The sequence below is a fragment of the Semicossyphus pulcher genome, unplaced genomic scaffold, assembly GCF_022749685.1.
Source record: "Semicossyphus pulcher isolate SPU_LCO1_2020_fin unplaced genomic scaffold, fSemPul1.0.p SCAF_9, whole genome shotgun sequence".
NCBI classification, from domain to species: domain Eukaryota; kingdom Metazoa; phylum Chordata; class Actinopteri; order Labriformes; family Labridae; genus Semicossyphus; species Semicossyphus pulcher.
The window spans coordinates 29,166,333-29,184,843 of NW_027211770.1; the positions used below are offsets into that span (position 1 = coordinate 29,166,333).

At 41.2% G+C, this 18,511-nt stretch overlaps 2 protein-coding genes across 2 annotated transcripts in view; one reads left to right on the forward strand and one right to left on the reverse strand.

Annotated features, from left to right (window-relative positions):
* The window catches only part of dpy19l1l (dpy-19-like 1, like (H. sapiens)), a 35,025-nt gene extending 25,048 nt beyond the window's left edge, over positions 1 to 9,977 (forward strand). Inside the window, exons 17-22 of the mRNA XM_069657071.1 lie at positions 1,878 to 1,902; positions 3,490 to 3,609; positions 3,759 to 3,933; positions 4,705 to 4,804; positions 5,417 to 5,542; positions 5,753 to 9,977. Of these exons, the coding sequence (XP_069513172.1) occupies positions 1,878 to 1,902; positions 3,490 to 3,609; positions 3,759 to 3,933; positions 4,705 to 4,804; positions 5,417 to 5,542; positions 5,753 to 5,924 (718 nt within the window). The 3' untranslated portion in view covers positions 5,925 to 9,977. The remainder of the gene's footprint in view (positions 1 to 1,877; positions 1,903 to 3,489; positions 3,610 to 3,758; positions 3,934 to 4,704; positions 4,805 to 5,416; positions 5,543 to 5,752) is intronic.
* Positions 9,978 to 11,197: 1,220 nt separating this feature from the next.
* Positions 11,198 to 17,678, reverse strand: LOC138583976 (uncharacterized). Its single transcript, XM_069656071.1, has 5 exons — positions 17,621 to 17,678; positions 15,291 to 15,576; positions 13,715 to 13,869; positions 12,153 to 12,438; positions 11,198 to 11,395 (listed from the first exon to the last, which is right to left on the reverse strand). Exons 1-5 carry the CDS (start codon positions 17,676 to 17,678, stop codon positions 11,245 to 11,247), a joined length of 936 nt encoding a protein of 311 aa, XP_069512172.1. The 3' UTR covers positions 11,198 to 11,244.
* Positions 17,679 to 18,511: the final 833 nt, after the last annotated feature.

Genomic DNA, 18,511 nt, shown 5'->3' on the forward strand with positions numbered 1-18,511 from the left:
GCTGATTTCACTTTATTTACAAAGAGTTAATGAATATTTTGTTTTCCTGTCTGGTCATTTACATAACACATCCCTCATGGAAATATTCAGACACATTAATTAACAACAAAATAAACATTACGGCATGTTGGCGCACCTTAATCTAACAGCTTTATAAATCAACATCATCCAAATTTACATATAAATAACATCCAGACACAAATATATAAATGTAAACAGCATCTAAACAACCATCTAAACCTGCACAGCATCCAAACTGACAGATGAACAGCAGCCACATTTATATAAGCACCAACATGAGAGATCCTGACAACTACACATAAGACAAAGAGGAAGAAAACATCTTTTTGTGCCACGTTCCATGTCTTAGATCCAGCTCATGAATGTATAATAGTCTGTTATTATACTTTCTCGCCATCAGCCAGCAGTGGTTGGTCTGCCAGAGAGGGTAGGCGGAGCTAAGCGGCTGCTTTTCCGCTCTCTGCAAGTGTTGCGAGTAAACAGTAATCTACTATGACTGAACAAACAAAGAAAAGATGGATGACTACAGATACAACTTCAACAAGAAGAAATAGAAACAAATTGGACGCTCAGATGAAGGCAAACAGTGTGAAAGGGAAAGCGACCGTCAGCCAGGAAAATCAAGAGTTACCACCGTAACAAAGGGAGCCAGTCATAGTCGTCTGGTTAAACTGGGAAATGTGTTCCCGTTGTTACCGTTTACCACCAAAGGTGCCGCCAAAGAGAGCGAAACTGAGATCTTCGTGATTGAATCTTCAAGCTTGAAAAAGCAATATTGCAACGACTGTGGCTCATGTCGAAGTGTCCTTGGGCAAGACGCTAAACCCAACAATTGCTCCTGGTGGCATAGCCATCAGGTATGAATGTATGAAGGGCATAGATCTGACTGGATTGGTACTTAGGCCTTTGCCGTCCGTGTGTGAGTGTGAATGTGACATGTAGTGTAAAAGCGCTTTGAGTGGTTTACCATAAAACAATCAGGGCTCAACAATTTCAGTTGCCACTGAAAACTGTTTTGACAAATTTGCATTCTTGGCTCGAGGTCTTGAGGTCTGTGGCAGCAGAAACAGCAAAATGAAATGGAGCGACACCTGCAAGCTCGTTCAGGCAGGCAACTTGAGCTGCACTGATTTCACACTTGACATGCGTCACTCTCCACAATCACCTGACAAGCACTTCCTCCAAATGTGGCGTCTATTTAAGCTGCTAGATTTCTGCTCTGTCGTTGCCACTGCTGCCCTGCACCAGTACTGCGCTCATACTCATACTATTACAAATGTGAGTTTTCTGACTGAAATAAATCTATTTTTAATATTTTGTATTAAAAAACAATTTAGGGTGGGTGGACTAGTTACCTAATTCCATCCATCCATTATCTACACTGCTTATCCTGTTCAGGGTTGTAAGGGGCCGGAGCCTATCCCAGCTGTCACTGGGTGAGAGGCGGGGTTACACCTGAGCTGGTCGCCAGTTAATCACAGGGCTGACATCGAGACAGACAACCTTTTACGCTCACATTCACACCTACGGGCAATTTAGAGTCATTAATGAACCTAACGAGCACGTCTTTGGACTGTGGGAGGAAGCCGGAGAACCACCGCGCAGCCACCTAATAACATCTATAATTAACAGATTCTGTTAGACATGAAGTAATCATGACTGCTCACTATGATACGCTTTTAGACATTCTTTTATGTAATGTTTTCATTATTAGGCTGATGTATGAGTGCATAGTATCTTAATTACATAATGTATAAGATGAGTATAACTGGCAACCATATTCTGTTTCTCACACAAACCTGATGCCAACCTGACAACCCCTTCCAAAAGTTTGCTTTTTTTTCTCTCTGTTGCAGGTCTGAAATAGTCGGAAAAGGAGAGGTGAGAATTAAATCCTTTTCACTTAATTTGTAATTTTCAAATGCATGCAGAGCGATTATCTTGATACCAACTTTTTGTTAAAGTTTGGTTCCATTTTCTAAACCTGTGTTATTTGATAAGATTCCTCCAGTGGCGTCATGTCTGCTCACGTCCCTGAATGATTTCATCCCCTTTTCTCATTAGTCAGAAATGAAAGGCAGCTTCCCGTCTGTCTGAAATCACACCGTGCTGCTCTTTGTCAGCTCTCCTCCCAGCTGCTTCATGTCATTTTCTGTAATATCCTTCCCAAGGCGGGAAAGCGTTTAGATGTCTGTCCACCAGACACACTGTGTGGAAGCTTCATGAGTTTCGCAGATAATTGCTTCAGTGTTTCTTCATGGCTCAATGAGTGAGAGAGAGCAGAGACCCGGGGGTGCTCTCGGTCCTCACAGGGAAAAAAGACTGTGTTAAAAAATACTTAAGATCAAAGCATCAGGGAAGTCATTATACAGTCTTTCCACCAAATGTAGCTTTTCTACCACTTCAGATCAGTTTCATTTGGCGCCTCTAAAGAGATCAGAGCTTCACTGACAGTTAAACTGCAACTTAGGATTTCATGACCGGCTTCATCTCTCTCACAGAAATATCAAGTTTGAACGATTTAGAGCACAAAATAAATTTGAACGTAATCAATGAAGTTTTGCTAATTAGCTACTTTTCTTCCTGTTTTGTATCAACAAAGAGCAGCAATAACCAGGCAACAGGGGAACTGATGTGTCGTATGGAGAGGTCGTGTAAGAGTTTTAACAAGCTCACGACAGTAAACATTTTCATTTTGAGCAGGTAATTTGCTACAAGCTATCCGGTCTCTGTATAACCAAAGGGACCCCTTGTCACCGATTCTGTTTGTGATTTTCATGGACATTTTTTCAGCCTTAGAGAGAGGGTAAGGAGCTCAGACATCTGGAGGGAGCTCGGAGTAGAGCTGCTATTCCTTTGCATCGAAAGCAGCCAGTTGAGGTGGCGCAGGCACATGATTAGGATGCCTCCTGGGGCAGACCCTGAGCTCGCTGCAGGGATTATATATCCTTTCTGGCCTGGGAACGCCTCGTAAATCCCACAGGAGGAGCTGGAAAATGTTGCTAGGCAGAGGGACGTCTGGGTCAACTCGCTGAGCCTGCTGCCACCGCGACCTGGCCTCGAATAAGAGGAAGAAAGTGGATGGATGGACGGTCGTCTATTATTTTTTGTATAATTTTGTTAAATAAATTGTAGAGTCTTCCAAATCTCGGTTGAAACATCTACCTAAGGTCTGATGGTTTAATGCTAAACCACCAAACAACAGCTGGGAGAGGTAGTGCATCAAAGAAACACAGCAGTGCGTTGTAAGGAAAAAGGGGACTGCATGCTGGCACATGAGTGTAAACAAGGCAGAAATGTGTTCATGGTTCAGGCAGGTTTGCTCTGAGTTTTGTGCTTGTCTGTCATACCGCCTCTGCTGCAGAAGAGATTGCTCAGAGTTCCTGGAAGATGATCTTTTTCATTTCGTTTCCTCTGCGCCTTCCTGTCAGATTTGATCAGACTGACTTTAAACTCGTCACTCTGCAGATGGTGTACCACAGTCTGCAGCTGGTGGCCTTTGCTGTCCTGGCTGTCCTCATCATGCGTCTCAAGCTCTTCCTGACCCCCCACATGTGCATCATGGCCTCGCTCATCTGCTCCAGACAGGTGCGTCTCGCACCTCAGATGTAGACTGTGATAAAACAAAAACATACTCTTCAGTCATTGATAGTTATGTGCCTCCTCCTGCCTGTTTGAGCACAGATTCTGTCCTTCAGTAAAGCTCCATCTCCTTCCCTTTCTGCTTGTTTTGTCAGTTGTTCGGCTGGATCAGAGAGAAGTGTAAACACCAGGCCGCTGTGTTTGTAGTCATAGCCATCATGGCCGTTCAGGGAGTGGCCAACCTGCAGGCTCAGTGGGCGATCATCGGAGAGTTCAGCAACCTGCCGCAGGAGGAGCTGCTGGACTGGATCCAGGATAACACCCGCCCCGGTGAGTGAAGTCGCCTTCTTCCGTGGAAGCAGTGAAACTGATGATTGTATAAGATTGTATTTTTTAAAAGTATAATGAGACTGAAAGTCACATTTTCAAGATTATGTTACTGGAGCATCTGGGTTCTCTTTATATGCCTTTATAGTTCTTTAAATACTCTTACTATATTTTGTTATTTTTAAGTTCAGTATGCAACAAGCGGGTTATAATTTTTACAGGCAGGTGACAGACTCTGAAGCTCAGTGGTCAGTTTACTCTGTGCTCTCAGGTCTGCACTAATGTAATGACAGACCTTTCTTGTAGATTAATAAAAACGAGCAACAATAAAGTTTCAGCTTGACGTGTAGCAGTCAATTTTCCTTACAATCGCACGTCCTGCGATGTGACCAATGCACCTGTGCACATCGCAATTGTGGTGGTTAAATGATTTGTCCTGCAGCCCTAGCTGTTGCAGAAAGTTACTCGTGCTTTTTTTTTGCCAAAAGTAGTGGATTTATTGTGAGGCTGAACTTTAATTTTTCATTTTATTTTTTGCTAATTTATAGGTGAAAAGGTGTCCAGACATTAAAGATCAAAGGGGCTTACATTTGCAAACAGAATCACGTCTCAAAACTGACTCCTGTTAAGAAAGTAGTATTTTCCATGGCTGTAGACCCAAGTTTTAATACTGTATTACCACCTACACCGACAGAATTATGAAGTATAAAGTACTTGTAGTGTAGATTTATCCACTCATTGCAATTCCATTCAATCCCTTTTTGATTGATGCAGACTCTGTGTTTGCCGGGGCCATGCCCACCATGGCCAGCGTGAAGCTCTCCACTGGTCGGCCCATCGTTAACCACCCACACTACGAAGACGCTGGTCTGAGGTCAGTGGCTTTCACAGCAACATAACTGCTCTGCTCCTCTACTCACACAAGGGACACTGCATCCGCATCAGGCTACAGTCAGTTTACGATTGTGTTCAGAGTGCATGAACAGAATAATAGAGGTGTCTATTTCTCTCTCTTACTCTTACAACAAAAACGCGTCTCTGGTTACACAGTTAATGTTTTAGCAACGTGCTAGGCTGCTGTTATAAAAACCTCTGATACGACACCACTTCATCCTGTATGATACGTTTGTCTAGTGTTCCTGGGGTTGTTTGAATGGTTAAATGCAAAGCAGCAGGTATCTACAGAGGTGAATCCCCTCGTGTGAAGCATAGAATAAGGCAGAATGATCAGCAGATTTGATGGGCTACATATTTTTGCCAAGTTTCAAAGTGCTTGTTTGTGTTGGCCATCCCTGTTCCCCCTGTGATGACAAATTTTTTAAACTGGTAAGAGTAAAACAAATATTTGCAGGTTCAAAGTTTGTGTATTTAAACACATTTGCTTTAATTCAGATGGTTGACTACGAAAAACAAACTTTTGCATGCTTTTGTTTTTGTGTTAAAATGTGACTTTACCCGTCCTAATTATTGTAACGGTGCTTCGTAGGGAGAGGACCAAGTTGGTCTACTCCATGTACAGCCGCATGTCTGGAGAAACAGTGAAGAGGAATCTGATGACGCTGGGAGTGGACTTCTTCGTCCTGGAGGATTCCTGGTGCACCAGAAGAACCAGGTACCTCTTCACAGTTACCTGTAACCATTGTTTTCCTCACACACTTTTTATTGTGGGAGTTCAGCTGGTGCTTTTCTCCAGAGAGGATTACAAACAGGAACCTAGAAGTTTTTATTTAGGTTAAACATTGACCAAAAAGTTTGGATTTCTTGCTTTTTAACCGTTCCTTCTTTTTCTCTCCATCTTTTTTTCTTCCCTCTCTTCCCCCAGGCCTGGTTGCAGCATGCCAGAGATCTGGGACATTGAGGATCCCCAAAATGTCGGTAAAATGCCCCTCTGCACCCACATGTCCAGGAACTCACGACCGCACTTCACAACAGTTTTTTCCAATGACATTTACAAAATCCTCAAAGTCCCAAAAGCTACCAAAGATCTCAGATAACATCGCGGGACGAACCGGTTCATCACCGAACTCGTTGTTCTTTCCACTGCTCTTTTTTATATGTTTGGGTTTATCACTGCCATTGCTGCTTTTTACTCCCTCAAAAGGCCCCACAGTTCAACTTTGCGGTGCTCTGATACCCTGACAGTGGACTAACAATCGGTTGGACAAAACAATTTGCCATGAGGCTCTCCACTTGACCGCCTCATGGTTCTCAGTATTTGTCATTTTTGCAATCATCCATGTTGCAGAGTCTTCGTCGTCCAGCGAGGTTCGCGTTGCCCTCCACTGGATGCCCGAGTGAAAGCCAAACTTTATCAAAGTTCTTCACTTAGTTTGTTGCATTATTTCTGTTACAGAGTCCTCACTTCAAGAGATATTGACTTCAAAGAGATGATCATCAGTATTGTTTTTACTGTGTAGAATAACTTTCTTTGACTCGCGCTGAAGAAGTACATTTTGTCCGGTGGGACCAATCGATGATGTCCACATACTGTGAAGCTATGCCCTTTGCAAACTCGACAAAAGCTGACTTCTTCTATTGTTATGCACATTGTTGATCTCTGAAACAGATTTGTCAGTAGTACGCTATTTTTATAATTTATTTGTGTGAGTATTTTTATGCAAACTTCAAGGTGTTAGGATGTTTTTTCCTCAGAAGCAAACAGTGTTTTTAAAGTCTTTGGTATCACAGGGAAAGTTCTGCTCTTGTGTTCGGAAGCTTTTAAAAAATCTTTTCAATACATATCATTCAGCCTCGGCGTTTAGATGGAAGAAGAAGTTCTCACATAGCAGAAGAGCTTTGGTTCCTGAAGGTCCAGTGTGTCGGATTTAGCAGATCTCTAAGAAGAAGACGCGTGTATTATCACCTAGAAATAAGAATCCTTAAGTTTTCATAGCCTTAGAATGAGCTTTATATATCTACAGAGGCAGCAGGGCCTCCTTCCATAGAGTCCGCCATTCACAATATTCACACAGATTTTCTTCTGACGTCATGCTCAGAGATTCAAAGCTCAAATGCTGTTAGGATGTCGTACTGCTGTTCTTGATTTGGGGATCTGACAAATTGTCATGTAACATGTCACCTCTTCTCAAATGATATGAAAATCTGTGGACAAATCTGGAGGGACAAAAGCATATTGTAGGTTAAAGTTTAAGGCATTTAATTGTAATTTTATTTGAAAATTCATTAGGTACTAACTCCTAAGTCACAACAGCTAATGTTAGCATTGAACCAATGTTTAGCTATTAGCTAACAATACCGCTAGCTAGCTAGCGTGACCTTTAGCTGGGAAAGTACGCCTTTTCTATCTTATTGTTTACCTACATCGAAGAGTAATGTTAGCTAGGAAGTAGTGGAATGCTAACATTAGCTGTTGACTAAAAAATGTTGTGATTTTAACTTGAAATATGGGCCAATTTCCCTCCAGGTTTCCACTATCCATTATCTATTAATTTGCTGATCAATTGGATCGTGGCAAAAATAATAGCATATTGGTAGATTCCCTTTAATATACAATTTGCAAAGCATAACAAAGCAGTATGACATTATAACAGCAGTTGAGCATCCTACTATGAGTGTGACACATGAGGAAAATGGCCGCTTTGTGAATAAGGTGAATGTTGAAGTGACATGTTCCTAAATTAGCCAAAATGAAACACTTTACGTTTCATCGCCAACATAGGTTCTACTACACGCTTTGAAGGGGAGGGTGAAGGAGGCGGTTGTCAGTTTGTTGCAATCTGCAACCTTGATGCTAGAGGCCTCTAAATCCTACACACTGCTCCTTTAATTTAGTTATAAACTGGCTTTTCATGGCAGAACAGTAAAAGAAACAAATTGTGCCCTGTGATGGCATTTTTGTAAATACCCAAACAGTCGTTTTGTAAAATACCGATGTTTGGCCTTTAAAAGGCTTTTATTGTTTCTTGAGTTATTGTTTGTTGCCAAAGTAAGTCTTGTAATTAAAGCTGCATATTCGGGGTACTGTAGCACATGAAAGAAGTGTCTTAAGTGTTTGAGAACCATCCGTATGGGAGTTCTGTAACTGCCAATCCAAACTATTTGTAGCAGTGGATTTAATTTAAATGGTAGCAGTTGTCAGATTCTTCTTCGGGCGACATTCATGACATTTTAGGAAATTACGCTGGTTGGTTTTCGTGTGGCGAGTTACTGTAGAAGTTTTAGTACCACTCTCATGTCTGTTCAGTCAATATGAACCTACAGTCAAAGGACTAGCCTGTGTATATTCATTAAGAGGATTTAGAAGATTCTCTCTTGAAAGGGTTAAAGAGTTTAGCTCCTCATATCCGTAGCTTGTACTGTCGGTAAGTGTCCTTATGTTGAACAAATTAACAGTGTCACTTCAGCTTTTTAATCTTACGTCAACTCACCTCTCTTAGTTCCCCAACCTTAGCTGCAATGTTCTTACAAAAAGGGCATCGTTTTACAACACATAGAATCTATTGTCATTACAGCTCTATAAAAGAACAGAATTAGTTGACATACAACAGGTTTGTTTTATAGTTTAAGAGTTGTTTGACATTTTTGGAATAAAGTTTATTCACTTTCTTGTTTTGACTAAGGTGAGAAGATATTTTCACCCATGTGTGTACAGTAAATTGGAAGCGATAGCCAGCAGCTGGTTAGCTTAGCTTAGCACAAACACTGGAGACAGGGGGCAACGGCTAGTATGGATTTTCAGGCTAGTTTAATACCCTGCTAAACGACACCTTTAAGTGTAAAAATGCAGACTTTTGGTTCCACTTCATTGTGTGTGTGACTATTTCTGCCTCTTAACTTCAGACGACAACTTACTGTTCCTCCCTAAGAACCAGCCCAGCACTGGCGTGGCATTGCCTGTCTGCAACTTCTCTATTTATATTTTAATACCAAGGGGCCTTATCAACTGTCACAAACCACAATGCCTCAAAACCCTGTAACTATAGAAGCAACAAGATGTGAGACTTGGTGCTAATTCCAACATCCAATATTCAATATATCCAATATGGCTTCTAGTTTAACATAAGACTTGGGCGTTAACATTATCTACCGTCCATGTTGTTTCATACTTGCACAATAGGATATTAATTAGTGGCAGCCATCTTGGTTTTTTCATGGAAAATGCCTCAACAGCATTTAACCTGCCCAATAATATGTAAAGGTTCGTGATTGGCCCTCACATCCATCCAACCGTCCATCCACCTATTATAAGCAAGGTGACCCAGGCGTCCCTCTCTCCTGCAGCGCTTTTCCTCCTGGGATATTCCAGGGTCTCCTCCCAGTTGAACGTGCTCGGAAAATCTTTATGCTAAGCTAACCTACCCAGTTGCCTGGTGTAGCTTCATAATTGAAGGAAAGATATGAGAGTGGTATCAATCTTGTCGTCTAACTTTTAGCTAGAAGGCGAATACGTGTATTTCCTTAAAATGCTCATTTACAAGAGAGACATGTTACCACCTTGGAGGAGTGGCAACAGGAGGGATTAACAACTTCTTCCTCCAGCAAGAGCGTCAACTGAAGCCACAGCTGAACAGACCGGTTGGCTGATGTAAGAGGATTTTCTGTCACGTTCACTCCTCCAACATATTAACATGACTTTTACAGTTATTAGTATATACATAGCAAACATATGGTGATGGTTTAGTTTATGAAAAGACGGCAAGTTTCTCTGAGCTTTAAAGCATTTTGTTGTGTATTAAAACTTTTATAAGAAGTTGAAATCATTTTGGTAAAACACAAGAACAGATCAGATAAATGTGATGACACATTAACAATACAAAACACGGTCCTGCTGTGGCGAGATTAAATGTGCCAAAGCGAGAGTTTGATCAAATCATTGAGTCTACTTTTCATCTGAACCCTCGAACAAACGCTGTCGATTCTCCGTCTAGAAGTGATCTTGTGAGTCAAGTGCCCATTTTGAAGAGTTACACTTCCGAAACACTGAGTTAATTCCTGTGGCAGGCTTTGATTTGTTTCAGATGTCTTTTATAATATTTGTCTATTTTGTCTGTATTTTAAAAAAATAAAGTATTTGCCACCAGCTCCAATGCTTTTTGTCATAAATGTACATTTTGGAAGTGGAAATCATAGTCTTAACTTTAATCTATGAGGGGATGTTTAACCAAACTCGCAGCAGTTTAACAGAAAGGACTTTGTATGTTATATGTGTTGCGCTGTTGATCCACTGAAGTTTTGCACCTAAAAATTACAAGATGAATCCGTCAGCTTAATTGTCTTGCAAGCTATTTGAGGACAACATCACTTACATCGGCTTTGTCATTCACAGCAGGAACGCAGAGTTGTCTGTAAAGGTTCTCGGTCATCCAGGTCACGGTAATTCTAAGCTTAATGCAAAAGGCAACCGGACTTGGTTGAAGTTCTTGAAGACGTTTCGCCTCTCATCAGAAAGGCTTCTTCAGTTCTGAACTGGAGTTAGAGGAGTATATGCATTACAATGCAATGAGCAATGCAGGGACCCGTGCATCGGGGAAACAAAACAACCCCTCCACAAACGCATGGCCCAGCATAGGAGAGGCAGCTCCTCAGGGCAGGACTCAGCTGTCCACCTACATTTAAGGGATAAAGGACACTCCTTTGAAGACAGCAAGGTTCACGTCCTGGCCAGAGAAGACCAGGAGGTGAGGTGTGAAGGAAGCGATCTATGTTAAGCTGGAAAAACCATCCCTTAACAGAGGTGTTGGCCTCAGACGCCACCTATCACCCACTTACAATGCAGTGTTGAATTCTCTACCGAAACAGCCTAGATCACTCCGGATCACGTGAGCCTAAACTCAGGTTAACGACTCACCCCGATTACACATCTATTAGCATATCAATGACCTACTGAGGCAAAAAATGAGATTTAAAAAAAAAAAGAAAATTCATGAGCAGACATGATCCAGACTCTGGAATAACTTCCAATTTTGTCAAACCTGAAACTTCAGTTGTGAAGTTTAATCATGTACAACAAAAACAAAGTTCCCTAACAAACAAACAAACAAAGGTCGGAGGTTGGTTTGTGCCGTATGTTCACAACTCATTCAGATAATTACTTTTTATTTAAGTTCTTTCTTTAGTGTTACCGACCATCCTGGGTCTGTCTTCTGACAGGCTCATATCAGACATTCAACAACCCAATCAAAAGGACAAATGACTGCAACACTGTCTGTACAAATTCATGACAGTAAAACAAGATGTATTGATGATATTTTTATTTCATGCAAATGAAATAGAAGCCTTATCTATTATTTAGGGTGGATTTAGCACATGTAGCAGTAAGGGGTTAAATTCTTGGAACTGAAGAAAGTCTTAATCCTAATCCAGGACAGAGCCGTACACCTCCACCTCGCACAGGGTCAGGTACTCCGATCTTCTGGGGATATTTATGTTAACAAAGCGGCCCTCCATGCCATGACATTGGAATTCAGCAGTAGCACCTGGCGGGATGTTTTGGATCACAGCACACCTAACAGACGAAGCAGAAATCACTTCGTTAACTCAGTATAGATACAGAAATACAGACATAATGTAAAAAGAAAGACATTTCCTTTGAATTCCACACAAAGGAGCGTGACTGATAAATAATCCAGGCAGATATCTATGAATTCTGCACCATTACGATCTGCTGCACCAGTAAAAGATTGGAGATGGTGTTAGCATAGGGGCACAATTTAGAACACTAGAACTAACAAGGCAGTGGTTTTGTTCGTCCTAAATTTTGCAATGTACTAACTTTGTTAATATAAAACCCTTGTAACTGTAGGACCCTGACCTTTCCCCAGTGTGTACACATCTTATTAAAACACTGAATTTCTCAGTGTATTAACCGTGAATGGTACTAACAACCATAACGACTATGGAAGTGTATCATTTTAGTGTTTTTTTTTCCTGGTCCTGAGCGTTACATTTTTTTCCTGTAGTTTTTTATGCTACTGGAAAGCTAGCTAGCTCTGAGCTAAAAGCAGGGAGGAAATGAACCCCCAAATCAACCCGATGTGTTGTTCAAGTGAACCCACTTAGAAGGGAATTGATTTCATTTTACAGTATAGCATATGTTTATTATAATTTCAAAGCAGTGGCCCAAACTTTACATTTCATTTCCCCTCATTCTAAGTCTTTCTGTTGTTTGATATTATATGCAAATAATGTATAAACATTCACAATGACAGCATCGCCAAGATGACCAAAGTATGAAGCACCAAGAAAAACAGGCTGATTATTACCTGGGATTGTTGTTGCCATTGTTCTCAAGGGAATCTCCAATGTGTATCTCAGCTCCATTCAGTCGTTTAGAGCTTTCAGGATCTCTGCGGTTGGTTATCTTAACAGTCAACACTTTATGGGTTTTGATCAGATCCAGTCGCCACCAGGGGTTGAGGTTGTTGTTGGTGTGAGTGCAGGATCCACTTGCCCATAAGTCGTCACTATTCCCATCAATGGCATTGTATGCAATGCCCGTCTGATATAGTGTGGACTGTGAGGCTTTTCCTTTGAGTGCCAGGTTCTCTCCTGAAAAGACATCAGATCGTTAGCACTTGTGTTAATGTCAGGAGTGGACTTTTTTTTAAATTGTCGCTTTAAATGTGTAACAACCTGTGGTCATGGGGTTTGAAAGATGTGGGCTTTACAAGTTTAAAAGGCCCGACTTTAATGAAGTGCAGTTCTACTCTGATGCGCTCTTTGAGTCACCTCGTTGTTGCTTTAAAAATTCAAATTCAATTCAAATAAACCGTCCTGGACCTTGCCTTACATTTTACTGCGGCAGGAAGCTGTTACTCACCAATAGTAGCTAAATAGAAATTTGTTGCCGAGTATATTGCCTGATATCAGACGCAATTATTAACTTGTTACACTCCATTTCCATTCTGACAATGCCTCAACAGATTTCTGTGAGGGAGGGAGAAACCATTTTCCCAAACCAAGTCACTGGAGACCATGAAATCTGCCTGTTCCTAATGTCATGTTTAGTCATAACTGATGTTTAGCAATAACAATAAACTGGTTTTGCCTGATTCAAAATTGGAGCTGAGCTAAGAAAAACAATCTACTCCATTAAGATAACAAGCAGTCAGTATCTGCCTCTCAATTCAGGAGTTTCACCATCCGAAGGCTGTGACTTTGGAGGATCCATCTGCTGGAGGCTTCACTGACCAACCCTATCAAATATCCATTGCTGTTGGTTGTATTTATTCTGGGTAACAACAAAGTTTAAGTTTGTTGAAGTAGTTTAAAAAACCAAGGGCCCATTAAATTTGCTGTGACACAACATCCTCCTTAGACCAGACTGTCTCATTTCTCGGTTCAACCTTCAGACTTCCTTCATACCTACAAAGACGTGTCCTTTGTGTCCTCTGTGGACCATTTAATCATGGACAACTCAAAGGGCATTATCTTACTTATACCATAGTAACTTGTAAAAGAGAGTAAGACTCTTTCCCTGGTAAGATCTGAGGTTTCCTGAAAAATCATTAGCAGCCCTTAAAGTTCCAAAGCAATGGAAACGTCATTCCAGTAAATAGATCAGGTAAATAGATCATGCTTCAGCAGTGAACTAACAACATTCAACGTCAAAAACATTGCATACAGTTGACATAAAGTGGATATAATTTGACAGTAATTTTATCAACATTTTAGCTAGCTAGCTGACCAGCCATGTCAGTGTCCCCAGTTCAGCATCAAGATTTTAATGAACTTGACACACTGCAGCACAGCGGAGTATTGAACGGACCATTGTTTAAAGTTACATGCATTCATTTTTTCAATATGGTAGGGCTTCAATATTCACCAGTCGGGGCGCGGTACCCATAAACCTCCACTTCACAGAGGGTAAGAATCCTTTTTGCACCGGGTAGAAAAATAGTCACATAACGTCCAGCAATCTCACTGTTCAAAGTGAGAGTGAATGAGCTCCCTGCAGCGATGCTCGAAATGACACCAGCCCTGAAAGAGACACAGAAAGAGGAAGCTTGTTTAATTCATCAGTATCTACTCGAGGGTTTTTTAGGAATGACGGCAGAAGTGTCATTTAGAAGAAACAATGTCTGTGCTGATTTCATTGAACCCTGAGTAAAATATAACTTCATCATCTTCGTTTAAAAAAAACAGCACATTTTGCTGTTTAGATCGTTTTTAAAGACCAATGGCATGGCAGATCATGGTTTGATTGACATCTCTCTAGATCGAGACGTTCAACTCCCAAAACTACTCTATGATATGATAGTAGCATAGTGTGTTATTTTTTAGAAGTAGCAATTTAGTATCGTAATGTCCAAGCATCATTACACCTTATTCAAACCAAATATCAGAAAAATTGCTTTTGGTACCTGAAGTCTCAAAAAGCAGTTTTGGAGTTAGAGGTTATTTTATTATCAGGCCCCCCTCCTTTGGAATCATCTACCAGTCAGGGTCTCGGAGGCAAACAGCCTCTCTACTTTGAAGAATTTAAAACTTTCTTTTGGGATAAAGCTTAGTTGGGGCTGGCTCAGGCTGGGACCAGCCCCTAGTTATGCTGCTATCGGATGAGGGTGCATTCAGACCTGACAGCTTTGGTTCGGACTTTACTCTGAAAGTCATGAAAAAATGTGACATTGTGGATAGTTAATGGATGATGAGATTTGCAGAGACAGCCACGCAGCCAGGCAGCAAGACGAGGGGGAGCGACGAGGTGAGGGCTCTAATAGAAATACGGGCTGACCAAACAATTTCTCAAATGCTTGTCGAAATGCAAAAGAATACGGAGGTATTCAAACTGTTCAGTGAAAAACTAAAGGAAAAAGAACTTTTGGGGTTTTTTGCCTTTAATTGTTAGGACAGCTGGCGGCGGGGGGGGGGTGACGACATGCACCAAATAATCGGCAGACGGGGTCAAACCTGCGATCAGTGCAACGCGGACTGTAGCCTCTGTATATGGGGCGCCTGTTCTACCAACTGAGCTAAACCAGCGCCCTGAAAAAGGAACTGCTGTGGAACAATGCTGGTTAAAAGTAAAAAACTCTACTCTTGACAACTCTTGACAACAAAATATTAAAGTCCACGATCATGTTGAGTGTGATTGAGGAGTGAAGGAGTGACCCATCATGAAGTTGTTTCCTTTTGCTGGTAAAAGCTGTGTGAACACAAACAAAACACGAGGCAACATTGTAACGATTTGGTCTTTGATTCAGATCAGACAAAAAAGACTTTAGCTGTGAAAGCACCCTTAGACTGCTCCGGGGGACACAAAACTCCGCCCCCATCACAGTCTGCATGCAAGCCTGTATTAGCCCATCCAGTCAGGGCAGATGGCTGTTCAGCATGGGCCTTGTTTATATTAAGAGGGCTTTTGTAGTATTAGGTTTCCAGTGGATTGAATATGCACTCACAGTGGGTTTGCAACACCGTCGTCTTGTAAAGAGTCACCGATGTGAATCTCTGCCCCGTTGATCCTGTCTGCACAGCAGTCTCCTCTGTTGGTGATGAGGATGGAAGTCACAATGTAGTTGTGCAGCAGGTCCACTCTCCACCAGGGGTTGGCCATTTCTTCAGTGTGGGTGCATGAACCAGCATTGAAGGCAGAGTCACGGTTTCCATCGATGGCACTGTAGGCGGCCCCAAAGTCATGCGGAAGGCGTTTTGACTGAGTTGCTTTGCCACGCAAAGCCACATTTTCTGTTAAAGAAATACACAGAAGTTTTTCCATAGCTTGATGTTGACTGATGCATGCTTATCAATTGGTTTTGTATAATTACATACAATCATGGACCCTTTTCCATCATATTGCTGGTACATTGCATTGCAATAGGTACTAGGGATGGTCACCAGAACAACAGTATTCAAGTACTAGTTTTCAGTATTCAAGAAGTAATTGAATTTTTTTATATAATAAATATAATACTGACCTTGTTACAATATTCAATATTTTCAATTATTTTTTGAAGTATTTCAACCAAATATACCAAATATAAATGTGCAACAAGCAAGGCAAGAATAAAGAAAACAAGTAGTTTAAGAATTAACGATCAGGAAGTAGAAAACAGCGGAGAGAGATAGCAGGCAATTTCATCACTTCCTTATCTCGGGTTAGTGCTGCCTGTTGTGTTACCAATAGGGAAGCGATGGTTAGCCACGACAATCATGCCCCTCGTGACAATCGGCACTGGAGGTCGTAGACTGTATATATAATGGACGGAGCCACCCATTCATTTTTTGAGTGCCTTTTTGAAGCCTGAAGTTTTGCTGCTAACATGTTGGGTCTTTTTTCTTTTTGATCATATTTGATGGAGAGGGTGGAGCTGAATAGGAATAAAGCCATGCAGTCTGTGCCCTGGGCTGATTCATTAGCCTGCAGATGGGCTAGTTCAGTGGTTTTCAAAGTTGGGGCCGCCAGGGGGCACTAGGGGGGCCTCAGAAAATAGGAGGAAAAAAAAAAAAAAAAATGCGAAAAAAAAAAAAAATATATTATTTTTTTTTAATAACCATTTGTCCTGAACCTAACAACACGTTAACTGCCGTAATCTCGGATTCTCAAATTCAGCAATACAGAAAAATGGCCATGATTGCCCGAAATGCGTCCTCTGTCTGGAGACCCTCTCAAACGAGTGTTCAAAGCCTTCGAAACTTCAGCATCACTTGATGCAAAAACATCCGGCAGAGGCCGATAAAACAGTAGACTTCTTCAGACATAAAGAAGAGCATTTGGTCAGGCAATCTGCTGCATTCACACAGCAAGCTACCGTGCCGAGCGGGCCCTGAAGGCATCATTTTTAGCCTCATACCACATTGCTCGTGCTAAAAAACCTCACACAATTGGAGAGGATTTGATTCTACCAGCTACCAAAGACATTGTCCGAGAATTGCTTGGTGAGGATGCTGCCAAAAAAATCGACGCTGTCCCTCTCTCTGTTGTCTGTGGGTTTGGGGGTCCCCGGCCAGATGCTAATGCTGTTTGGGGAGCTGTTGGCAGAGGAGCCGTGAACTGCGATTACTCTGAGCAGCTTATGTGGGAATGAATTACAACATAATATTTTTCACTGGTCTGAAAAAATTGTTGCTGGTTGCTTGTTAGAAAAAGGTCGCCAAGAGGGAAAGAGAGCAGGCCGCTCAATTGGCAACACTCACAGGAATTGCTACAGGAAGTAAACACAGCTGCGTTAATTACGTAATATTTTTTTTAACGCTTTAAATATTTCAAATTAATCGCAAAAATGAACACGTTAATTTTGTCGGCACGAGCTAACATGTAATTAAACGATAATACTAGATTTTCACTCACCAAAAAAAGAACCGGAGCACTTCTTGGAAAGTCTGTTTGTACTGTAACTGCACAGCAAGCCATATTTGTAGATATTTGCTTTCAAAAGTCTTAAATGCATCAAGATAAACCCGGTTGAGAGATTTAGTTCAGTGACTGGAATCAGCTGAGCAGCACCCACTGGTCATTTAAAGAGACCACATCCCTAATTATGCATACCTTTAAGCCTAACATAATTGAAAAGGCGATTAATATATAAATGTGCCTTGTGTACAGCTGTCATTGAAAGACAAAGTAACTCTAGAGACCAAAACCTTTTTCTTTGCACCAGACTGTAAACACTTAACATGTGGCCTCAAGTGGCCGTGCAAGGAACTGCATTTTTGGCGTTTCTGCCATGGCTTTGTTTCTCAGCCCCTGGGGGTTGATATATAAATACAGATATTAAAACAATATACTTACTATATTCCGAGCACATTCCTAAGAGGGGCAGCAAAAGAAATACCACAATGTTCTTCATTGTTCTGGTTGCGACAGACAAGAGAGAGAGTTGTAAGTAGAACTGGCTGATATCAGCAGCTTGGTCTGTGGCACTAAGCTTCAAAATATAACAACCTAGGTCCCAGTGAAAAATAAGCAACATCTGGTTACATTTTCAAAATAAAACTTGCCAACAAATGTTATACATTTTATGACGTTTGAAACAGTCATTAACATGTGATAAACAGTTTTGCAATCAGTCGCAGTTAGGTTAAGTTTAGGCACCAAAACTACTTGTTTAAGTTTAGTCAAATGTGTCAACGCGTTGGGTTGCTGACCTATTTTTTAAACCATTGCATTGAGACGAGCCTGGCCCTCTCAGAAATGATCCCTAAACTTTGCTGTGAGTACCTCCTGAACGCCTAAATGTGATTCTCTCGTCCCAAATTTGTTTCTCTTCCACTTAACAGGAATCATGAAGTACTTTATTAATGCCTAATTCAGATAAAAAAATTACACTGCATGTCTCGGGATGTATTATGTCTCTTTAGAGTGTAATTCTTGAATATACATGTATTTATTTGCAGAATTCATAACATACTAGATGTTGATGAATAATGAGAGAAATGCAAAATCAGAAGTTTACCTGGTGTTTCCCTGGAGTCCAACAATTCAACTCTTGGCCTCAAACAGAGCTGAGCTCCGTTGTTCTTCATATAAATACCCTTAAAGCCAAGCTGTCAATCCAATCAAATCGCATTAAGAAATCTACTCCCATAACAACTAATAACACTCCTCTTCTCGTTCTCTGGGTTCAAGTTGTTATCTGTGGACACACCATGACAAAAAGACAAAGTTCATGTTAGACCCACT

Bases quoted from the DNA above. Each gene is read 5' to 3' on its own strand.
- LOC138583976 (XM_069656071.1), bottom strand. From the start codon at position 17,678: ATGAAGAACATTGTGGTATTTCTTTTGCTGCCCCTCTTAGGAATGTGC. The intron at 13,870-15,290 runs GTGAGTGCATAT...TGTCTCTTTCAG, and splicing joins GACGGTGTTGCAAACCCACT to GGCTGGTGTCATTTCGAGCA. The intron at 11,396-12,152 runs GTAATAATCAGC...TTCGTCTGTTAG, and splicing joins AATGGCAACAACAATCCCAG to GTGTGCTGTGATCCAAAACA.